General features: G+C 40.1%; 1 protein-coding gene across 3 annotated transcripts in view; it reads left to right on the top strand.

Annotated features, from left to right (window-relative positions):
- Positions 1-956: 956 nt before the first annotated feature.
- The window catches only part of LOC132893260 (uncharacterized), a 53,877-nt gene continuing 35,043 nt past the window's right edge, over positions 957-19,790 (top strand). For all 3 annotated transcript variants that reach the window (XR_009655539.1, XM_060932190.1, XM_060932189.1), the window contains exon 1: positions 957-1,386. Coding sequence is in view for 2 of the 3 variants with exons in the window: in XM_060932190.1 (XP_060788173.1) it covers positions 1,269-1,386 (118 nt within the window). In the remaining variant the exon portion in view is untranslated. The remainder of the gene's footprint in view (positions 1,387-19,790) is intronic.

The raw sequence follows: 19,790 nt of genomic DNA, 5'->3' as shown, positions 1-19,790 counted from the left end.
GCATCTCTGCAATATTAGCATGTTCCACTTCTTTGCATGTCTCCTCGGTTCCTTCTATGTGGAGCTGAATTTCGGACTTTGCAAACTTGTCGTACATGATATCCCTGGCCAGCTGCATTGAGTCACCATAGACAGAGACACACTGCTCAACTTTTGTTTTTGTCCTCCTCGCCTCCTCTTCACTGCCCTCCACATCTTCCACGGCCTCCAAGAAAGCTAGTGCAGTGTCGTGCATCCTGTTGAAATCAGCACTGAGTGCACGCATCTCATCAATAATTGCTCCCTTTTCCATGATGGTCGCAGTGAGAGAAAGCTTATTAGCGCGTCTGGTGAATGCTGCTTGAGCAGAGGATCGTTTCCCTTTTAGTTCTGTTATTTCAGCGGAATCCATTTTCCTTTTGTTTGATGATTTTAATGTTTGTTGAGGTGAAGTTTATTTAGAGGGATATTTGACTTTTTGTCTTCCTCTTCTTTCTTTACGGCACCTCGGTTTATAACTGTTCGGTTTTCTGTGGTTTTGTCCCCACCGAAGAGGGCGCTAGAAGAGCGAGACTTGGGTATAACTCAGTGTCCAAAATGTTTTGTTTATTTTTCTCTCTTTACTTGTGACACGACAGCAGGTTATAAACCTGTGGAAAACACCGAAGTTGTGCTATGCATTAGATGCCATAATTATATAAATAACAAATAGAAAGTCATTATAATATAAATGAACAATCCATATAAATACACACAAATGCATCCTTAAAGCATCAGCAAATTACTGTATAAATATCTGCAGCTTGTATAAATAATTAATCTTTAAAGCATTACCAACAAGATCCATAAACATCAACATTAGAATGCACAACAGCTAATTTGTATAACAAACAACAGACATTACACTTAATCCATTTCGTTACATACACAACACCAGAGCCATTACTACAATTTTCACGTTCAAAGTAGCAGAGACAAGAACCCATTTACAAAGCCGAGTAAGTGAACCACATCTCCCATCATGCACTACTGGAAATAACTACGACTACAGCCCCCAGAATGCAACGCGAATCAGGAAGCAAAGTGCAATAGCGCTTCCATTCAAAAGTTTGTCCCGTCATCTCAGACAAGTAAACTTAAGCATTAATCGGAGGATTAAAACAACGCACTAGCCAAGCGACCACAGTGACAAAGTCATTAACTTCTGACCAGTTGAAAAACAGCAGCTGACGATCAAGCAGTTAACAACAAACCAGCGAGAGAATATTAAACCCAGCACCTTACCGGTGATGTGCGTCGCTCTTCCAGCATGCAATTGGATTTTTGTCTCTGTGCGTGCTCGCTCCCGTTTATCAACACATTTCACGGAATATTACCAGCCAACGGCAAGCCAAAACACCAAACCAGGTGAGTGTCCCCACCCACCTAATCAGCTGAGCAACATTACTTGTGATCACCCATGTGTTGACGTTTTCTACCCTCCACCAAAATGACAGTGCGCAAAACAGGTGTATTAAACATAAGTGATAAAAGGGACTGATCTGTTTTGTGGCCATTCTACATCATTAAATAGAACTATGAACTGATGACATGTACGGCATGTTGTTCTATACTAAATAAAACATTGTTTTGTGTTGACAAATTGGTATAAGTAGAATAAAACACTTCAGAGCATGCAAATATTGGAAAATAATCAACTTTGGGGTGACTACATCACACCATTCTGTCACTGATTAGTTGCCTATAATCATATGACCCATTCTAGCTTACATACATTATTTTATTTCCAAAACCTAAGTCCAACCAATTGTAGTTACATAGGAACTGATGTATCAAAATCTGTTTTAATCATATTTTCATTTTATTCTATCCACATTCACTGGATATGAGCAATCGCATGCTCTGATTGGCTACTCTACTCCCAAAATACCAGCTCATATACCATGAGTAGAGAAAAACAAAATGGCAGAGTGCATCAAGTCAGATATATCACTTTGTTATCAAGTATTTAACCGGCGAGTTGGCCTAGTGGTTAGCGTGTCTGCTTCTCGATCGGTCGGGTCATACCAAAGACCATCACAAAAATGGTACCTACTACTGTCTGGCAAGGCACGCTGCAATACAGATGTGAGTGGGGAGTCAAACTCTCGCGGTTACCAGAGGACTAGCCCCCCACTGTAACTCTAGCTATGTAATAGGTGAGAGGCCGAGGGCAATGGAAATCGGCGCGGGAAGGACTTTGGCTTTTGGCTATCAAGTATTTAAAAGAAACAGAAATAGCTAAAAGAATATAGGGTTTTTTTTTACCCCAATATTTCCCATTCCACACTCCAGCCCAGTCAGTAGTGGTAATGCTCCTTTAAGCTGGTTTGCCAATGGCCAAAAAACCCTAAAGAAGAAGAAGAAAATGACAGACTGTGTTACTGAACTAACCAAGGACGAAATATAAAACAACCCCCCAAAAAAAAAAAAAATGGAATAAAAGTATTTGATAGTAAGAACATATCGTTTTTTTAAACTTTCAAGAATTATTATTATAGCATTTTTCACAAATTGCTACTGTCATCCTGTTGGTTTGTTCACATTCTAAGCAGAAATGATTTTGTTGGACGTTCTGTATAAAGTTTTTATTTATCAAATTTGCAAAAAATAAAAATGCTGTTTCTCAAAATCCAGTGAATGTGGATAGAATAACACAGTTATTCCACTCAATTTCGTCGTGCATGGCTTATAGCTTACTCGTCGCTCAGCGCCTCCTCAGCCATCAGCTCATATACGACTCAATTTCGTGGAATAACTGTTAAATATTCATCTTGTTAACTTCATATAGCAATCACTAATGAAAGAAGTAGAGCTCTTTTACCTCCTAAATCCAAGTTTAACCCTATGACCTATGGTCATAACCAAACTAAACGATATATTTCACATTTATCTAAACGGCTAAGATGTTACAATCCACGCTTCTTTCCTCCACATTCAAATTCAAATTTTATTTGTCACATACACAATCATACATAGTACAACATACAGTGAAATGCTTAGTGCAATGCTTCGTAAGTAATACAGATAGTTAAAAAAAGGAAAAAGGAGTAAAATAGAATGTAATAAATGGAATAAAGAATAAAAATAAAATATGATAGAATACTTTGCAGAATATACACAGAATATGCAGATTATATATACAGTACTGTGCAAAAGTCATAGGCACCATATATTTTCATACAAACTTTGTTATAGATTTCTGTTTTATGACTTCTACATTATTGAGTCAGTACAAAAACATTTTAGAGTCCAAATGTTCGTTTTCCAGAGCAAAATTAAATGCTACAGAAAAAAAAAATGCATCTGAGCAGCACTTTTCAGATTAAAAAAGAAAACATAATGAAGGCTACTGGGTTTTACTATAAAATGAAGAAGCAAGTGCGACAGTCAAAGTGTCCAGAAGAACTGTGGCTGGTTCTGCAAGATGCTTAGTAAAACCTACAGCTCATTTCCTTATAAAACTGCACTCACTGTACCTGAGATTACTTCTTTTTTTTAACCAAAGGGTCGTCTCACACCAAATATTGACTTTGTTTCATTTATTATGGCTTACTTCTGTTTATAGTATTTTTTTAATGTTGAAACATTTCATTTCATTATTTTTTAAACCATTTTTTGTCTACAGCATTTCTTTACATGTGTCTAAGACTTTTGCACAGTACTGTATATTGCACTAAAGAAAATGCACTTGCAATTGAAATATATATTGCACTGTATTGAATGAAACTGCATGAGATGTACAATTCCAGTGGAAATGTTCTATATATATTGCACTTTGGTGAGATGGAATTGCATGAAGAGGTGTAAGAGATCCGGGGAATGAGAGTGAAGTGGTGACGAGACCTAGTTATTGTCAGTTATTGTCTTTTATTTTCCTGATTAAGAGCCCGAATGGCCTGAGGGAAAAAGCTCCTCCTCATTCTCTCCATGTTGGCCTTATGGCAGCTAAAGCACTTCCCTGACCTCAAGAAAAAGAACAGTCCATAGTTGGGATGGCTAAGGCCAAGTTTACATTAGACCGTATCTGTCTCATTTTCTTCGCGGATGCACTGTCCGTTTACATTAAAACACCTGGAAACGCCGGGAAACGGGAATCCGCCAGGGTCCACGTATTCAATCCAGATCGTGTCTGGTCCGGTGCTGTGTAAACATTGAGAATACGCGGATACGCTGTGCTGAGCTCTAGCTGGCATCATCATTGGACAACGTCACTGTGACATCCACCTTCCTGATTCGCTGGCGTTGGTCATGTGACACGACTGCTGAAAAACGGCGCGGACTTCCGCCTTGTATCACCTTTCATTAAAGAGTATAAAAGTATGAAAATACTGCAAATACTGATGCAAATACTGCCCATTGTGTAGTTATGATTGTCTTTAGGCTTGCCATCCTTCCACTTGCAAGTGGTAAGTGATATGCACTGAGATCACACACACAGCGGCTCAGTCCCGAATCACTGCTCGTGCACTATACTCGCGCGCTCTGTGAGCTGCGCAGGGCCGGAATGCCCACCCTCCAGAGGGCACACGCTGTTCAGGGCGGAGTGATTTGGAGCGCAGGATGCCTGCGGAGCCAAGCGTATCCGTGTATTGGTGTTGCTGTGTGCACGCGAACCGTGTATTGGTGTTGCTGTGTGCACGCTACCCGTTTTAAAAACGTTAATCTGATGATCCACTGATACGGTCTAATGTAAACCCCACCTAAGGTCCTTCATTATCTTCCTGGCTTTGTTCCGGTGCTGCTTGGTGTAGATAGATTGCAGGCCATTAACTCTGTGTGGATGATGCACTCAGCTGATCACACTACTCTCTGGAGAGCCTGTCTGTCCTGCTTGGTGCTGTTCCCAAACCAGGTGGAGATATTTCCCATCAAGATGTTCTCAATGGTGCAGGAGTAAAAGTGCCTCAGCACCCTCAGTAGAAGATGGAAGTCTCTGAGACATTGTAAATAAAACAGATGCTGGTGGGCATTCTTAACCAGGACATTAATGTGGCAAGACCATGACAATTCTTGCATGATGTGAACACCCAGGTACTGAAAACTATTCACTCTCTCCCCTGGGGTCCCATTGATGTAGAGGGGCTTGTAGTTCCTCCCCTGCTTTGTGCAGAAGTCTACAATCAGCTCCTTTGTCTTGTTAATGTTTAGGATGAGGTTGTTGTCCTGGCACTAGATCTCCAGGTTTCTGACCTCCTCCGGGTAGGCCTCCTCATTGTTATTGGAGATCAGGCCTACCACAACAGTGTGATCAGCAAATTTGACAATGGTGGTGGAGTCTGATGAGACTACGCAGTCGTATGTGTACAGAGAGTACAGCAGGAGGCTCAGAACACAGCCCTGAAGGGCTCCAGTACTGAGGGTGATGGGGGGAGACATGTTTCCCCACCCTTACTGCTTGAAGATCCACTGACACACTAATGGGCTGTGTCCCAGATCCTTCAAGTTTGTGAAGACTTTGAGGGAATTATTATGTCGAATGCAGAACTATAGTCCACAAACAGCATCTTAATGTAATTCCCCTTCCCAGAGTCAACATGAACACTTCCGTAAAGTGGAAGGAACATGGCTTTTTCAGAGAAAGAGGGAGAGAGACAGAAATGGGGAGGAAGAAAGGGACTTTTGGTGTACAGACACTGACACTGCTCTCTACTGCTTACATGCTCAATTTAGCCAATAGCAAACTTTATCTCCCTTTTAAAAGCTGCTAGGCTTCTGTGGTGTATAAGCTATGCTTCACTGATGTCTCTCATAAAGAGGAAATACTTGAAACAAGAGTCACAATGACTGTTTTACAGTATAGTTCATACTATTCATTGCTTCCTTTATTTTCCTAATTAAATCCAAGTGATAGGATCTTTCTATTAAATCCCTGAGTGTTTCATGAGTGCTTCTTTGAATCATAAAGACTGTCCTATACTCATCCCAGCACACTTATTCACAATATCTTCACAATGAACACCCATTCAACACACATAATACTGTTTCCCTTGGCTCTTTTACATCTGTTTACTGTAATGATTTATAATCCTGCTATCTGCTATCACACAGAAGAGAATGGGCAAGTCTGGTGTGAGTCTGGTTCCTGTCAAGGTTTCTCCATCATGCCATCTCATAATGTTTTTCATTGCCAATCTGATCACTGGCATTCTCATTATGGATCTAAATCTACAGTACCAGTCAAAAGTTTGGACACATCTTCTAATTCAGTTTTTTTTTAATTAATTAAAAACACGTCATGTCTTAAAGTGTTGATGGACTTGTTTCTCTTTACTTAGTTGAGCGGTTCTTGACATAATATGGATTACTACAGTTGTGGAACAGGGCTATTTGCTGTATATTTATTATTTACTATTTCATGTTTGATCTCAAACACATTAATAAGGCAAGAAATTGCACTAATTAACTTTTGACAAGGCATCTGTTAATTGAAAAGCATTCCAGGTGACTACCTCATGAAGCTGGTTAAGATAAAGCCAATAGACCCCTTTCACATGACGTCACCGCGCCACGAGATTTTGTTAGGCGCCATATTGGAAGACCAAGTACATGCACTCACAATATAAAACAAAGTACGAGCGAGAGTAAAGTGACACGATGGATGATAATTCGGGTTATGTGAGTACATTACCAGCTGCAAGGGCACGGTATGTGGAGAAACTGGCTGTGATTGATGGGTTTGACCCATATGATAAGACTCGCGGCAAGGGAGAATGGAAACATAAGGAGGACCTGACACCAATTCTGCCATCTGTTTGCTACCCAGACATTGTAAACTATTTGTTGTTTACACCCAGTGCCTACACTCAGTGTTCAAACTATGCCGATATTTTCGGGGGGGGGGGTGTCCCTTTTTTTCCCTGGGGGGGGGGGGGGGGTGCTTGCGCTTGTCTCGGAGCGCGGATCTCCAAACACATGAGAAGCCTATCTTACGCACATATCACGCGGACTCCACACCTCCACACACGCATCGCGTCTGAAGTCATAACTCATCAGGGGAAATCGTGTCCACATTGGCATGTTCAAAAAACAACCTCGCGTCAACAATGATACCACACGCAAGAAAAAAAAAACAGTCAGGCTACTCAACAACCAACCTGGCAGCAGCGAGCAAGCCCCAAACCATCCTAAATTATTATTATTATTATTATTATTAAATTGTAGACGTCTGGGAGGCTTGCTCCTCATACAGTTATCAACTTGGGGCCAATTTAGCATGTTTTAAATCTGAATTTCTTGCGTTTGCTTACCTCAGATGCCCACAGATCATGCACAGACTTATCCATTATATCCACAGTTTTTTGCCAAGTCTCACACAGGTTTCTTTCAAGTCTACTGTTGGGCCAATAAATCATAAATAAAACAGCTCAGATTTGTTTGCTTAAGTCGTGTGCCACTCCACTTTATTCTCGTGGGTTCACATACCGCTGCCGTTATTTTCCCCTAATCACGAGTTTGTTGGTCTTCCAAAATGGCGCAGGGTCTGTTTACTTCCGGTTTCGGGTGACGTCAGTGAAAGGGGTCTATAGTGTGCAAAGTGTCATCAAGGTAAACGCTGGCTACTTTGAAGAATCTAAAATATGAAACATATTTTGTTTTTTAACACTTTTCTGTTTACTACCTAATCCCATATATGTTCCAAATGTTATTTCATAGTTTTGATGTCTTTAGTATTGTTCTACAATGTAGAAAATAGTCAAAATACAGAAAAACCTATGAATGAGTAGGGGTGTCCAAACTTTTGACTGGTACTGTACAGCTGGGTTTCTGTAAAGCTTCTCTGAGACATTATCTATTGTTGAAAAGTGCACTGAATTGGAGTGAATTGAATCAAATTGAACTGATAAAATGATATAAGGCATTATGATGAGTAAATGACCATTTCCTAGTTCAGTTCCTTGATGTGCTTTACCGCCATGATGTCAGACTCTAATAAGTCATGTGTGGCTGAAAAGAGAATTTACTCTGAACAGACAGCAAATGGTCGATTTATTTTTCAATATTTCACAAAGGAGTGAGATGATAGTAATATTTCACAACCATTGTTAACATCCCTCATCCCTGACCACTTTTAACACAGCCATAAAAGTAAAATGGAAGGAGTCATGATCTCTTATATGATTAAAATCATGATCTTTTTCTTGGTAGTATCATCCTTTTATCAAATAATGTAACATGCTAGATAAAATCTCAGAAGACATAAAAGATTCCTGCCCTTCTTTATTAAGAATTATTTTTTTTTAAACTGTAAATCTTCCTTTGGTATCACAGAGCGGTAGTCTTTACTGAAAACCATACTGCATGCATAGAGTATGAACCCTAAGCACTGCATAATCATATGTATTCATGATCTATTGATCATTCTGGCTTCAGATCAGATTCAGCTTTACAAACGATAGAGGGTGATGAGGTAGTAAAAACAGCTTATTAAGTAAGAACAAGAGAATAAAGGGCATTACTGCAATCTCCAATCCATTTAACACGTATAATACCACACTATTATACCGTAATACCACGAGCTGGACTACTGCACGTCTGCCTCTCGACCAGGAGATCATGAGTTCTAATTGCGGTCGGATCAGACCAAAGACCATCATAAAAATGGTACCCACTACCATCTGGCAAGGCATGCCACAATACAGATGTCAGTAGGGAGTCAAACTGTCACGGTTACCAGAGGACTGGCTCCTCACTGTAACCCTAGCTATGCAATAGGTGAGAGGCCGAGGGCTATAGAAACGGACATCAGGGCCTCCCAATGCGCCTCAAGAGCCTGGTTAGTACTGGGACAGGAGACTACCTGGGAAGACCAGGTCCTAGCACGAAAAGGACTTTAATTATACCATAATATCTATAAAGGGGTTATACTGGGAATCACTGTGCACATTGTGTTCAGACCTTACTATTATCAATAGACCCAACTGCTGCTCAGACAGTTACAGATGTGCATTCGAGCTACAAAGTAGGAAAAACACATGAATGCCATGTTCAACTTCTGAAATCAAAAAGCAAGCCAGCTAACTGTGATGTGTAATGCATATTTACCTCCTTAAAACAGCAATCTGTGTCATGTTATAGATTTTGCAAAATAATATGTCTGTATGTTGGGATAAATTGATCTATATAACTCATTTAAATAAGTTAAAGAAGTACTACTTTCTTTATTGTTAAGCTGCCATGTTGGTTTAGTCACTTGCTTTTTTCTAGTCCAATTTTAAAATGAAATAATCTTTTATAAACCTGCCTGATTACTGCTGCATTTTTCACCCCTACAAATATTTGTGATGCCTTTTTGTGGAAGATCTTGACTGTGAGCACTTCTAGTTTATCCAATGTAAGTGTAATTCTATCTATCTATCTATCTATCTATCTATCTATCTATCTATCTATCTATCTATCTATCTATCTATCTATCTATCCATTTTTATTTGGACCTGCCATATCTTAATGTGGGCAGCATGGTGGTGTAGTGGTTAGCACTATTGCCTCATAGCAAGAAGGTTCTGGGTTCGAGCCCAGTGGCTGACGGGGGGGCCTTTCTGTGTAGAGTTCGCATGTTCTCCCTGTGTCTGCGTGGGTTTCCTCTGGGTGCTCTGGTTTTGTCCAAAGACATGCAGGTTAGGCTAATTGGTGGCTCTAAACTGACTGTAGGTGTGAATGGTTGTTTGTCTCTATGTCTCAGCCCTGCGATGATCTGGCAACTTGTCCAGGGTGTACCCCACCTCTCACCCATAGTCAGCTGGGATAGGCTCCAGCTTGCCCGTGACCCTGCACAGGATAAGTGGTTACGGATAATGGATGGATGGATAGATATATTACTGTGGTGTCAGACTCAGTTAATGTACTACAGTAGGTGTAATGTTGTTATTATTATGACTGAGACTTATCAACCTCAAGCTCTCTATATTAGGCTACTCTAAAAAAAGATTTATATCTAGATTACATTTAAATCCTGACAATGTCTCATCTGCATATAATCATAACAGTCCTGACTTTATTTTTAATTCCGTAAGACATTACAGTGATGTAGGCGGCATGGTGGTGTAGTGGTTAGCGCTGTCGCCTCACAGCAAGAAGGTCTGGGTTCGAGCCCCGTGGCCGGCGAGGGCCTTTCTGTGCAGAGTTTGCATGTTCTCCCCGTGTCCGCGTGGGTTTCCTCCAGGTGCTCCGGTTTCCCCCACAGTCCAAAGACATGCAGGTTAGGTTAACTGGTGACTCTAAATTGACCGTAGGTGTGAATGTGAGTGTGAATGGTTGTCTGTGTCTATGTGTCAGCCCTGTGATGACTTGGCGACTTGTCCAGGGTGTACCCTGCCTTTCGCCCGTAGTCAGCTGGGATAGGCTCCAGCTTGCCTGCGACCCTGTAGAACAGGATAAAGCGGCTAGAGATAATGAGATGAGATGAGATTACAGTGATGTAGAAGTTCAAAACACACTAATCATCCAACAACACACCAGCAAATCAGAAAGCACAACAACATTAACTCAAACTAGAAAAGATGAATGCTAACTGAACATTGCATGTTGCTGATTGGACAATGTGTATTACTTTTTATTCACAAAGAAAAAAAAAAGAACTGTACATTTCTGTAAAAGTCCTCCAGCTTTCAGATCGACACGCCCTATGGCCAATCAGCATTGATGTGATTTTTAAAAAGGACATATTATTTCTGTTTTGATTTCTGAAATTGTTTGATGTGCTTTCACATTTTTGTGGTGTTTCTGTTGTTTGTTGTTGTGGTTTTCCTTTTAGTTTTGCTGTTGCGTAGTACTGTAGTCAAGACCACCTAAACAGAGACCAAGTCATGACCAAGATGAAAGTGTATTGAGACCAAGACAAGACCAAAGTTTTGAGGGGTTGAGATCAAATCAAGACCAAGGCCAAGACAGGACGAGACCAAGTCAAGACCAGGACCAGACCAGTGTGTGTGAAGGGGGGGATTTAGTAATTAAATAAAATTAGCAATGAGTCACATTATTGGTCACATTCGAAGCAGGAAAATTGACATCCAATCACAGTAACGATGTTAACTAATAAATCAGATAGTGCAAAGCAATTTAGTGAAATCCCCACAGTTGCAGTCTTGACCGGTCTTGAAATAAAATCCCGAGTCCTCTATGTCTGACAAGACCAAGCAAAAATGCGGTCGATTCCAAGACAAGACCAAGACTTTCATAAAGTGGTCTTGAGACCGGTCTGGAGTACTACAACACTGCTGTTGTGCTTTTTTTTCTGTTGTTGTTTTATGCCTGTCCTAATTTTATATTTGCTGTCAGTGTATTCTGATTGGTTGATTTTTTTTTTTGGTTTGTTTTCCACATAAAAGTTTTGACATTCTGAAATTTTTGAAAGTCGCTTTTAAAATTGGCTGACTTAAGTGGCCAACTCTGAATGTTGCCCAAAGTGATAGTTATTAAAATAGTTTCTGTTAATATGGCAGTACATATGACAGTTCTAGAGTCCATTAGTGAATTGGAACTGCATGAAATGTGCAGGCTTACTCATGCCAAATGTGCAGAAAAACTCAAGAGGATCCTCATCTTCTATGCACAGTTTTAAAAATCCAGAACATACAAATTATTTTGGAACCTTTATATTCCCGTGAAAATATAAGCACATTAACGCTGACTTTTAATGTTCTTCTGAAGGATAGAGGAAATCAAATTTCACCTCTTTGCTCTAAGTGTGTTTCAGGCACATTGCCTAATCATAAAGGCATTACTTTTAATGGTCAGTTGTGATTAGAGGGACGGAGCAAGAGAGAGAAAAAACAACTAAACAGCAATCCAAGTATATTTTCCCTTTGTATTTAGTTCCGTTGGTGGGCATAATTAGGAAGTAAGCTGCCCTTGACAGTTCATTTTTGCAGTTGTAAGATTGCCATTTAATCATTTTCAAGTGAAGGTAGTTGACACTAAGAATCATATATAATAACAAGGAATTTCTATAGGAGCAATGACCCAAGCTGTAATACCACCTGAGCCATTGCCACAATCTGGGGTTTATTGTGTGACTATCAAGTGCTTCAAGCTGGAGAATTAAATGGCTGACATTTTCAAGTACTTTTCAATTTTGATAAGTAAATAACATCAGCAGTTTTTCAACACAACTCAGGCTAGATAAGAAAAAAAATGCATTGCAGATAAGCATACACTAGATACTACTTGGATTTCGACACAATGTGATAAGCTTTGAAATAGCTGCTTCTAGTCAGTTAGTTTAAGTGCAGGCATTTATATTTCACTAAAGCGTAAGTTAGTTTACATACACAGATTAATAATACATTATTAGTTATCACTTTTAACATACACTATCATTACTTATTATTAACATACGGTACATTATTACTAATAAATAATGACAGTTTACATAAAATTTGTTCAGAGGTAAAAACGTACATTTAGAATAGTTATTTCCCAGACATAGGTGGCATGGTGGTATAGTGGTTAGCACTGTTGCCTCACAGCAAGAAGGTTCTGGGTTCAAGCCCAGTGGCCGACGGGGGCCTTTCTGTGTGGAGGTTGGGTGCATGTTCTCCCCGTGTCTGCGTGGGTTTCCTTGGGTGCTCTTGTTTCCTCCACAGTCCAAAGACATGCAGGTTAGGCTAATTGGTGGCTCTAAATTGACTGTAGGTGTGAGTGTGAATGGTTGTTTGTCTCTGTGTTAGCCCTGTGATGATCTGGTGACTTGTCCAGGGTGTACCCCACCTCTTGCCCATAGTCAGCTGGGATAGGCTCCAGCTTCCCCTTGACCCTGCACAGGATAAGCGGTTACAGATAATGGATGGATGGATTTCCCAGAGACATAAGTTTGGCAATTGAGATCAAATCCATAAAATTTGAAAAACAAAACTAGAAGGGAACTCGTTAGAGTGAATACCTCTGCTAAGCTACATATTAGAATATCCAGATGTTTACTAAGTTTACATGTATATCTGGATTTGCACCAAAATTTAATCAATTATTCCTTGGCCCATGGCTCACATTTCCTCAAAATTTGATCCAAATCCATTTACTATATTTTGAGGAACATACAAACAAACGGAGGAGAAAATATAACCTCCTCCAACAAAGAGCTAACAAAACAAGCAAATAAACAAACAAACAAACAAACAAAAAACAGATGAGTCAGACATTGACAATAAAGATGACTGTGGCTGGAGATTTGGACGTACAGTAGCTGAGCTATCGATGTTACTTATTTGCTTCTATCACAGGCTGGTACAAAGAAAACTAGCTGTGAGAACTTACTAAGAGTAAGAGTTGTTGGGAGTGGTATTTAAAATACAATCCCACCCACACTACTAGTCTGTATGTTCAAGAAAATGGTCTTTATCTCTGTCCTTTATAAAAAAGCTACATGTTGAATTTGTTCTTAACGATATAACCACTAAAGTGATGAAAATAACTGGGACTATTTTTTGTCAGGGAGGCCGCCATAACCCCATCATGCGTGATGTCATTTTCCATGAGCACAGCAGAGGTGTACAAGTGCATGTTATACTAGTGTCAGCGGGGCGAAGTATTTTGTCAGGGATGGTTGGAGACAGATGTAAGTGCAGAAGATCTTTATTATAAAGAAAAGTGCAAACAGGCAAACAGTCCAAATCGGCAGGCATATACAATGTATATTGTGAATGGTAAAACAGGCAAAAGGCCGCGTGAGGCACAAACAGAATATCATAGACAGAAGCAGGATCAATAACAAAGAACAGGAAACAGGAATCAGAAACCAGGAAATCAGTCAGGAAGCAAGGCTCGGTAATGTGTCTCAACAACATAATACTGTGCAAAGTAAATCTGCATTCTGAGTCCTTATATAGGTACGCTGATTGTGCCATAATCCTGTGCAGGTGTGTGTGTCACTTGCAGCGCGTAAGTCAGTTTGTAGCGCATATTGTCCAGAGTCCTTTTGTTGTGACAACTAGACTATGGGTGGCACGGTGGTGTAGTGGTTAGCACTGTTGCCTCACAGCAAGAAGGTTCTGGGTTCGAGCCCAGTGGCTGATGGAGGCCTTTCTGTGTGGAGTTTGCATGTTCTCCCCGTGTCTGTGTGGGTTTCCTCCGGGTGCTCCAGTTTCCCCCACAGTCCAAAGACATGCAGGTTAGGTTAACGTGGGGCGGCCTTGGGCTAAACTGCCCTTGAGCGAGGCACCTAACCCCCAACTGCTCCCTGGGCGCTGTAGCATAGCTGCCCACTGCTCTGGGTATGTGTGTGCGCTGATTGCTCACTTGTGTGTGTGCATGTGTGTGTTCACTGCTTCAGATGGGTTAAATACAGAGGACGAATTTGAGTGTGTATGTGCCAAATAAAAGCTTCTTCTTAGTATAATATTATGGTCTAGCCTGACTCGTCGGTCATTTGTTTGCATTTCTCCACAAAAATGATGGCAATGCAGTATTAAAAAAGGAATCAAAGTAAAACAGTGGCTAATTTATTGCCTGTTTATTAAAAATATATATTTATCTGCTTATCTTCCATCCATTTGATGTGTGACATGGTATACTGTCGGGCTGTCGGTATTATGTGGTGAAACAAAGTCGGGATCGCATCTGGCTTCACTTATTGTTTCTGCCTCGTGTTTCGCTTCTTCCCAGTAATTTTTTTCAAACAATCTTCTGTAAAATGCTCACTGCACAATTTGTTGCTTTTTCCAGGAGTAAAGTTTTCTCGCTTTACTTGATGAAGCCACTCGGCCAAACGTCTTGGAGCTAGGATGGAATGAAGAGGATGTGTGGAATCCTATGTCACGCAGCACCACCCTCATTTTCGTCTCCTAATACATCAATATATCTGGCGAATCCAGTATGGCCGTACCTGGAGAAATGGCCCAATGGACTGATGTTTCAAATTTAACATGTGTTTTTTTAAGCTAAAGTCTGCTTAATTTTTTTCGTCTAGACCATCTTGTATTAATGTCCAATGGTGACATTTCATAGGCCTGTAATTTCAAAATTTCCTGGTTAATAGCTTTAAAAAAGGGAGAATTGCTTTGCTTGGAAGGACAGTCCTAACCTTTGACACTTGTTTATCATCAGTTTGATTACTCAATTATTGAGGCAGCATCCCACACACTTTATAACCCAATCCTGGCAGTGAAAGGGCCGCAGGATGATTACTGTAGTACATCTGCTGTGTTCTCCATAGAAATTCATCACTGCACAGGAAGTCTTTAGGCTTGTCATTTCGATAAAAGGGAAATATGGGCCATGGAATATGAAAGAAAATGATTCTGCAAACCCAAATGTCTTATATTTGCCAGACAAAATTATTAAAAATCCCAGTCACTCTGGACTAGTGATTGACTGAACAATGTCATATCACCTCCTGAGAGCTGCAAAAGAAGCCTCATTAAGAAACAATTTCCTTGTCATTGTCAATTAACATTACCTGACCTCCTTTCACTGCACTTTAAAATCCATTTACAGTACTTTCCGTCTCTTTCTTTCACTTTCCCTTTCTCTTTCAGTCTCTGAAAGGTCAGTGATGAAGGCTTTGAGCCTGACATATATCTCTCTATTCATATTCTATTGTCTCTACCATGCCTTTATTGTCTGTCTGTCATATGATCTATGAAAAAAACCCTGTATCGTCACTTATTTCTCAGAGCGGTGGCATTTTGACTGGCAGTTCATGGCTGCATGTAAGAGGGTGACGGAGAGGAGAGAGGTGGAGAGAGATGAGGGTGTGGGCTGACTCACAGGAAAGATCTCATGTGGCCTGTCAGAGTTGTCTCACTGAGAAGTGACATGGCAGCCCTCAGACACAGATGCAGACACAGACAGAACCTCCTCAACCAGAATACTGATCATACACACAGATACACATATCACACAACCCACATACTGACACACAGACACACACCACATACACAAGTGCACTCTGGCATTACGTCAAAAGAAATCTGCCAGGTTGCTAAATTGACATCATGATGCAAGTTTCAGCCTGTAGCACAGTAATAATCTTACTTAGCTGGATGTCATGAATTTCATTCTGTGGTGGCTGTGACTGGCTGATACACACATGGTGCTCCTTCTTCATAGGCACGTCATAGATTGTTTTGGGTTTTTGGGGGGGGGGGGGGGGGGTAGAATGATGATCATTTTGGAATGGGAAGCTGATAATATTGCAATGTGCAAATGTTACATCTTGCTCTACTGGATTAAAGGGATATCTTAATATACTGGTGCACATGCATTAATAAAACATTATCATCGACATTTTTTAACAAGCTAGTCTTTAAGTAAAGATTCCTTCTGATTATCATCAAAGAGCAACAGAGGAGATGATAAAACGAAGACTTGAAAGAAGTCATGATTAAGCTATTAAGAACTGCAGGATCAAAGTCTGGATGCGCTAATGTGATAAAAGTAGCTTTTAATATGAGCTCGAAAGACAACACACATTATCTTTCTCGCAGAATAGAAAGTCATATGCTGTAAGTGCTATTTTGCTGAACTTGTATGTTCCTTCTGAAATCACCACATCATTCACTTTGAGCAGGTGATGGAGCTGGATTCTCAAAAACAAACAAAAAAAGACAAGAACAAACAAGAATCTGGTTTTGAACAAGTTTGGGGCTTTCTGTCAATATGATATTTTGACATATCAACTATATACAGTTCCAGTCAAAAGTTTGGACAAACCTACTCATTCATAGGCTTTAATAATAATAATAACGAGTTTAATTCTTTTTTTTAGTGCTTTTCACAATCCCAAGGTCGTTTTACATAGGAGGAGGTGGGAGGGAGGGAAACAACAACAACAACAACAACAAATAAAGCAGTAAAGAAGGAATACAAGTGTTCATTGAAGTAAAAAGTCTTTAATTCAGATTCAGATTTGTCTATACTGTAACTATTTTCTACATTGCAGAACAATACTGAAGATGTCAAAACTATGAAATAACATCTCAAACATATATGGAATTATGTGGTAAACAAAAAAGTGTTAAAAAACAAAATATGTTTCATATTTTAGATTCTTCAAAGTATCCACTGTTTACCTTGATAACGCTTTGTACACTATTGGCAATATCTTAACCAGCTTCATGAGGGAGTCACCTGAAATGCTTTTCAGTTAACAGGCGTGTCTCGTCAAAAGTTAATTCATGCAATTTCTTGCCTTCTTAATGTGTTTGAGCTCAAACAGTAAAGAGTAAATAATAAAAATACAGTAAATATCCCTATTCAGCCTGGATAGATTGGGAAGGGCCGCGTCAGGAAGGGCATCTGGTGTAAAACCTATGATACTCTGAGGTGACTGGCATAATACTATTTTCTGAGGCATGCAGCCCTGAAGAAAATGGTATGATGCCAGTCACCAAAGAGAATCCATAATTACCGGTGCCTCTCAGTGCATGGTATATTTGATTTATATCCCTCATCAAAAAATTCCACACTAAAAGTGTTAAGATTGAATCTCAACATAAACTCACTGGAGGAAGCTAAGTTTGTTGTTTACATCTGTGTGACCTTCTTCCTGCATATGCGCAATGTACCATGCTATAGCCTGCCTCGCTAGGCATGATCATAATACGTAGATCTACACACAGAAATGCTTGCGGAGCCACAGATGTGACTTGAATCAGCTGTATAGCTTGAAATTGTGACGCCAGTTCATGGTATATCCATGATATGCCATGACTGACTCACACCATATCCATTTTTTTTTACATCACAAGATACACTGCGTAATCAATGGTGGAACAACAGCCGAAGGACCCACTTTTTTCTTACTACCTATTCTACTCAGCTCCTGGTCCAGGCACTGATTCTCTCCCGCTTGGACTTCTGCAACTCTGCCCTTGCTGGCCTTCCAGCTTCTGCTCATCCAGAGTGCTGCAGCTCGCTTGGTCTACAACCTCCCTCATTCTTCCCATGTCGCCCCTCTGCTTGCCGACCTGCACTGGCTACCTATCGCAGCTCGCATCAAATTTAAGACATTGGTGCTAGCTTACCAGGCTCTCAAGGGGTTAGGTTCAGCATACCTCCAGAGTCTGACCCGCCCCTACACACCAGCCAGGTCCTTATGCTCTGCTACTACTGGTCACCTGGCCCCTTCTCCTCTCTGGTCCTGCCCAGCCCGCTCAAGACTGCTGTCTGTCCTGGTTCCCCATTGATGGAATGACCTTCCCATTGAAGTCAGAACTGCCGACTCCCTGCTCACCTTCAAGCACAGACTGAAGACTCACCTATTCAGGCTGCACCTCTCCCCTTCTTCCCTGCCCACTGTGTAACTGCGTTTTGGTTTAGACCAACCCCGGCTGTGTATGGTCTAGCCTGGGGTTAGCTGTTTTGAGTTCGATTAGTTGTACTTCATATGTTTGGTTTGTTTCCTTGGCTGTTTGAATATTGGTCTTTCAACAGCATATTGCTAGGTACTGCTGCCACTTTTTCAGTTGGCACTAGAACTTTCTTGTCTAGAAGTTCAGCATTTTGTGTACCTGATGTTTGCACTCATTGTACATCACTCTGGATAAGAGTGTCTGCTAAATACCATGTAATATAATGTAATATAACTATTTTATGTCACGTGAGCCATCCTTGACCAATCCCTGCACTGGATTTTTTGTGAGGGATATATATGAGAAAACATACAGTATATTTCACAAAAACAAAATGGAAACATTTTCACTGAGATTATTTCTAAAATCTTTCTTGATAAGTGTGCTTTTCCTGTGATTTGATCAGGGTTTTGGATGCTTACACAATGCAGTGAAACTGAATTAATTCATTTAAATCAGATACTGGGTGTCTAAATGTTTCTCCTGCACATTACATCATCATCAGGACAGTTAAGACTCTGTACAAATTCTATACAGATGAAAGCAAACATTTTTAAACAACTTAATAAAAACACAATTATAAGAAATTTAGACAGCAGTAGAGAAGTGGGTGAATAAATCAGGAATTATTTCCCGTCCAATGTTCGCACAGACAGAGATCAATTGAGTGAAGAAATGGAGACGAGGCTCTGGTTAATCAAATGTCGTGAGACATTTTTACCTCAGGTAATGAAACCGAGACTGATGTAAATGATGCTGATAATCAAAGTGACAACTAATTTATCATTGTAAACTTTAAAATAAATTGAAATATGGCAGTAATGTTGTTTTTCCATATGTAAATTAGGTTATAAATATAGACAGAGACAAAGTGTCTCTCAGTGAAACTGGAATGAAATCTTTAAATGTGATTTTCTCCCTTTTCAGGTTTTTAGAACTATATTACATGGAAAATGTCAAAGTTTGACCTTGTGACCGGTTTTCACAGGCCACCACCCCATGTTAAAACAACACCAAGTATGATGTATCAGTAATTAATCATTCAGCAATGGAAAAATAAGGGCAGTGATCCATGTAGATAACACAATGGTTCAAAATTGGATAAGCCATTATAGTTTTGTCAGCATAGTAATCAAATATACCATGCACTGAGAGGCTCCGGTTGAAATTATGGATTCTCTGAGGTGGCTGGAATAGTACTATTTTCTGAGAGGCATGGTCCCGAAGAAAATAGTATTATGCCAATCATCGAAGAGAATCTATAATTACTGGTGCCTCTCAGTGCATGGTGTATTTGATTTATATCCCTCATCAAAAAACTCCAAACTAAAAGTGTTAAGATTGAATCTCAGCATAAACTCACTGGAGGCAGCCATGTTTGTTTACATCGGAGCGACCTTCGACCTGCGCATGTGCAATGTACCATGCTATCACCTGCCTTGCTAGGCATGATCATGATATGTAGATCTACACACACAGAAATGC

This window comes from Neoarius graeffei, chromosome 10 (assembly GCF_027579695.1).
Source record: "Neoarius graeffei isolate fNeoGra1 chromosome 10, fNeoGra1.pri, whole genome shotgun sequence".
NCBI classification, from domain to species: Eukaryota; Metazoa; Chordata; class Actinopteri; order Siluriformes; family Ariidae; genus Neoarius; species Neoarius graeffei.
This window is presented reverse-complemented; position numbering and strand designations above follow the sequence as displayed.